This window comes from Rutidosis leptorrhynchoides, chromosome 6, assembly GCF_046630445.1.
Source record: "Rutidosis leptorrhynchoides isolate AG116_Rl617_1_P2 chromosome 6, CSIRO_AGI_Rlap_v1, whole genome shotgun sequence".
Taxonomy (NCBI): domain Eukaryota; kingdom Viridiplantae; phylum Streptophyta; class Magnoliopsida; order Asterales; family Asteraceae; genus Rutidosis; species Rutidosis leptorrhynchoides.
Genome location: NC_092338.1, coordinates 429,925,543 through 429,930,788, shown reverse-complemented (window position 1 = coordinate 429,930,788; position 5,246 = coordinate 429,925,543). Strand labels below are relative to the sequence as shown.

Below are 5,246 nucleotides of genomic sequence, written 5' to 3'. Positions count from 1 at the left end.
TGATAAAACTTTATAATCGTCATAATAACATTCTCATTGTTAGCCATGACGACCTCTATCAAATTTCGGGGACGAAATTTCTTTAACGGGTAGGTACTGTGACGACCCGGAAATTTTCGACTAAATTTAAACTTTATCTTTATATTATTCTGACACGATAAGCAATGTTTGTTAAGTAAAATCTCAAGGATTTTAAACTATGTTTATACATTTAAACCTCGACCAAATTCCAATGATTCACAAACCAATAAATGAACATATAGGAATATGTATGTATATGTGTATATATTATAAATTGAAAATGTCAACAAAGTATTTAAACGTATAATGCTTTATATGAACGTATTTGTTTTCAATATGATTATCGACGAAATTAAAAAAATATATATTAAATGATTGAATTATCAGAAACATTGAATTATGATTACAAGTCTCTGTTGAGAGGTCCACTATGATTTGAGAAAATCTATTCCTCTTAACGATATTCGGAATAATTTGTAAAGCTATTTATAAATAAAAATAAAAAGTTTCATTTACGAAAGTTAGACAAAAGCTAGTGGAAAATTGGTTTTCATAATATTCTATTAATTTATTTTCAAACGTACAAAAACATTTTCAGTTTAAAAAGAACTTTATTATTAAAACGTATATAACTTTTATAAATATCTAGAATCACTTTTGACAACTCATTACTTAACCAGTATAATAAATATAACGATATTTATATTTTATTTCATTAAAAATATATAACGATTTAAATTAATATTATATATATTTATACACGTATTATACATACATAGTTTTTATACTTTTACTATACTTTAACTTTACCTTTACTTTACTTTTACTTTACTTTAACTTTAATAATTCACTTTAATAATTCATACTTTAATAATTCACTTTAATAATTCATACTTTAATAATTCACTTTAATAATTCATACTTTAATAATTCACTTTAATAATTCATACTTTAATAATTCACTTTAATAATTCATACTTTAATAATTCAAAAATCTATTATAAATAGAATTCAATAGGTTTCATTATTTCATAGAAACTTGAAAATATATTTCTCTAAACTCTCTCAATCGATTTATATATATATATATATATATATATATATATATTTGCTCTGTATTATTTCAAGATATTATTAGTATACATAAAATATTACGACGGAGTGATGTCCGAGTGATTTCAAAATAGTTTTTTGAATGAGTCGAAGCTAAGGAAATTATGGGTTATAGCTATGGAGGTGATGGGTATGGTTTATGGGTATGCTCGTGAGGTCAATCTAGTGTTTATCATCTTCGTTGCGTCTACGTACTTTCCTGCAATATTGAATCTCAATATTGATACGTGAGCACTCATAACTTAACTTTTATATATCAATAGCGTATCCCTGACTAGTGCTCGAGTATATAGGATTATGCATGCTTGTACATTCGATATTGTCCTTAGATAGGTTTGTTGAATCCTGAATTAGATACATATGCTACTGAGATAGGGTATATGATACGCATGTCGTTGAAAAGCTAGCGAAAAATTAAGAACTTTTCATTTAGATATCGAATGGTTTCGATGAACGGATTAGAAGTTATAGTCAACTGAATTTTAGTATTATTGTTAAAATGATTATTATTACTATCGTCGTTATTATTTTAATAGAAATATCATTGTTATTATAAAATATCATTATTACTATTATGTTAGTATTATCATTTTATCATAATAACATTTTTAGTAAATATAAATATTGTTATTTTTTTATGGAATAATAATAATTATTATTACAAAATAATACAACTTTTACTTATTATTATTATGATTAATATTATTTTATCAAATAAATAGGGGATACAAAGATATTTTTCACCACGCGTAATATAATTACATTAATAATACTTACCACTATAGTTTTACGATATTAAGTGAACTTTATAAATTTTACTACTTAAGATATATAAAAGTATATCTTATCATATATAAATGTTAATATAAATTTTTATTAGTAAATGACTTTTATTATTATAAAATCTAATAAATATATTTAAATATATAAAACGACTATAGTTAAGTTATATAATAAACACGTATAAATTTTAGAAGTCATTTTGGGTCAAGTTGACTTTTGTTGACTTTTGCATATTAGTCTCGAGCATTAGGATTGTGGTACACTATGACTTGACCAAAAATTGTTAGACAAATATTGACCAACATATAAATATATATAATTAATATAGGTTCGTGAATCCGAGGCCAACCTTGCACTTGTTAAATGACGTTATATGTATTTTTACTACGAAATACAGTATGGTGAGTTTCATTTGCTCCCTTTTATATATATTTTTGGGACTGAGAATACATGCGCTGTTTTTATAAATGTTTTACGAAATAGGCACAAGTACTAAAACTAATTCTACGTGGGTTTAAACCAGAAATATACCCTTAGCTTGGTAACATTAAACTACTTGTCTATGTACGGTAGGCGTGAATCCTAAAGATAGATCTATTGGGCCTGACAAACCCCATCCTGACTATGGGATGCTTTAGTACTTCGAGGTTATTTTAAACACACCTGATCTGGTGTACTTCAAAGGGTAAAACATGAACGTTAAGGCTTGTTACCGGGTGCCTACAACTTATAGAATACTTTTATACACTTGCGAGTGTACATATATTTATAAACGGAAATCTTGTGGTCTATTAATATATTGAAATGATTGTTATGATAAACCTATGAACTCACCAACCTTTTGGTTGACACTTTAAAGCATGTTTATTCTCAGGTATTAAAGAAATCTTCCGCTGTGCATTAGCTCATTTTAAGGATATTACTTGGAGTCATTCATGGCATATTTTGAAAGACGTTGCATTCGAGTCATTGAGTTCATCAAGATTAATATTAAGTCAATTATAGTTGGATGTATTATGAAATGGTGTGCATGCCGTCAACTTTCGCTGTAAAGAAAGTTTGTCTTTTAAAAACGAATGCAATGTTTGTAAAATGTATCATATAGAGGTCAAATACCTCGCGATGTAATCAACTATTGTGAATCGTTTATAATGTATATGAACGGGTCCTTTCAAAGGATTGTGTGACCTTTTAGTTTAAGTGTTATAATTTTTGGGAACTAGACCAATAATGCCCGGACCGTTAGTGATTTGCAAGTGGTGTGACTTAAGTAATTGGATTTAAACCACCGTGATAGGTTGTTGGTGATGACTAAATAAGAGTTAGTTAGATAATTATGTGTGAAGAATCCGTGGTGGTTGATAGCATAAGATTAAGAGACTAGTGATTAGTGAAAATAAAATAAAATAATAATTTTCCTTTTAGCAATGTTTAATAGGAAATTGTGTACCGTGATAAGGTGTAAACCATATAGAAGTTTCCTTAACAAGTGACTCAGAATAAGGGTATGATTTAGTGAAATATACTCGGGTCTGGCCAACGGAAGTATATTATAGTAAATCATACAGGAATTCTGGGAAGCTGAAGGAAATTTAGTTGACTTGAACCATACATGGACCATGAACTGACTGCTGGATAATGAATCGTTCGTGTATAATATGACTTGACTAAACAGTTTTAATGAATTAAAAATGTGTTTTGGGGACATAAGTACAGAATTTAGTGAAATAAAGGGATTTCAGTTGTCATTGTTTTAAAGTTTGAAGGAATTTAACTGTGTAAAAAGTTAAACCTGATAATAAATACGTGAATTTGATCGTATCGAATGATATAAGGACCTGATTTTGGACCTTGACTGATGAAGTGACTATGGAAATTGTGAACACTAGTGACGAGTGATTTGTGCTTAGACTGTGCCTTGTATTCTGTGTCTAGTGTATGTGACTATTTATACACCCAGTGCTCACGACGATGGTGAATTCCGTCGTTGAGTTGGAGTCGATGGTGAATACCGTTGTAAGATATCAACTTTTCCATTATTAGTGTTGGGAAGTGTGTTGATTGTGTACCCCGACCAGATGGTGATGCATGGACTATATTTGCGTCTAGAGATTAGTGTGATGTTGTGCTTTGACAGTGGAGCAAATCGCTCATTTGTGTCAACTACATTTTGTGCTAAGTTATATGTGCCTGTTAGTGAAATAAATGAACCTTCAGTGTCGAAGTGGTTGACTGTAGGATTATTCCAGTCTCAAAGTGTGTGTCTGGAATTATTATTGACATAGAGGGTAGTCTTTTCCCTGTGACTTATCTAGTGATGCCTATAACAAGCTCCGATGTAGTGTTAGGCATGAATTGGCTTAGTGACCATAAGGCCAGTATTAAGTGCCATAGGATGATTATCTATTTTCCCATGACTAGTGGGAAACGGGTAGTGGCTCGTGGTGATCGTGTCGGGTTCCGTTGTCCATTATTGTCAATGATGAAAGCTCAGAAATCTTTGGCCAAGGGTTGTGATTCTTTCGTAGCTTATGTGATTGATGTAAAGAAGGAAGAGAATGTAGTGTCCGATATTTCCGTAGTGTCTGAATATCCTGAAGTGTTCCTTGAGGAATCGTCTGGCTTACCGCCGATCAGGGAAGTTAAATATAAGATCGATTTAGTGACAGGGGCTACGTCGGTTGCCAAAGCTCCGTATAGATTAAGCTCTTTTAGAAATTCATGAAATGATGTCTCAAATTCAAGAACTGTTGGACCGCGGGTTCATTCGTCTGAATTCTTCACCGTGGGGTGCACCAGTGTTATTCGTGAAAAAGAAAGATGGTACACTTCGAATGTGTATAGATTATTGTGAATTAAATAAAAGAACATTGAAGAATAAGTATCCGCTTCCTAGGATAGATGACTTATTTGATCAGCTTCAAGGAGCTTCGTTCTTTTCGAAAATAGATCTATGTTCGGGATATCACCAGTTTTGTGTTGCTGAATCTGACATTCCTAAGACTGTATTTCGTACTCATTATGGTCACTATAAGTGGTTAGTGATGTTGTGACGACCCGGAAATTTCTGACCAAATTTAAACTTTAATCTTTATATTATTCCGACACGATAAGCAAAGTTTGTTAAGTTAAATCTCAAGAATTTTAAACTGTGTTCATACATTCATTATAACCTCGACCAAATTCCGACGATTCACGAACCATTATATATAAATAGATATGTATATGTATATATATATATTATAACTTGAGAATATTAATAAAGTATTAAACGTATAATACTTTACACGAACGTATTTGTTTCAATATGATTTTCGACGAAATTAAAA

At 30.3% G+C, this 5,246-nt stretch overlaps 1 protein-coding gene across 1 annotated transcript; it reads left to right on the top strand.

The window, feature by feature from the left end:
* The first annotated feature begins 3,995 nt into the window (after window positions 1-3,995).
* On the top strand, window positions 3,996-4,642 carry LOC139855247 (uncharacterized). The gene is made up of 2 exons (XM_071844485.1): window positions 3,996-4,173; window positions 4,260-4,642. Exons 1-2 carry the CDS (start codon window positions 3,996-3,998, stop codon window positions 4,640-4,642), a joined length of 561 nt encoding a protein of 186 aa, XP_071700586.1.
* Window positions 4,643-5,246: the final 604 nt, after the last annotated feature.

Bases quoted from the DNA above. Each gene is read 5' to 3' on its own strand.
- LOC139855247 (XM_071844485.1), top strand. From the start codon at position 3,996: ATGGTGATGCATGGACTATATTTGCGTCTAGAGATTAGTGTGATGTTG. The intron at 4,174-4,259 runs GTGTGTGTCTGG...GCTCCGATGTAG, and splicing joins AGGATTATTCCAGTCTCAAA to TGTTAGGCATGAATTGGCTT.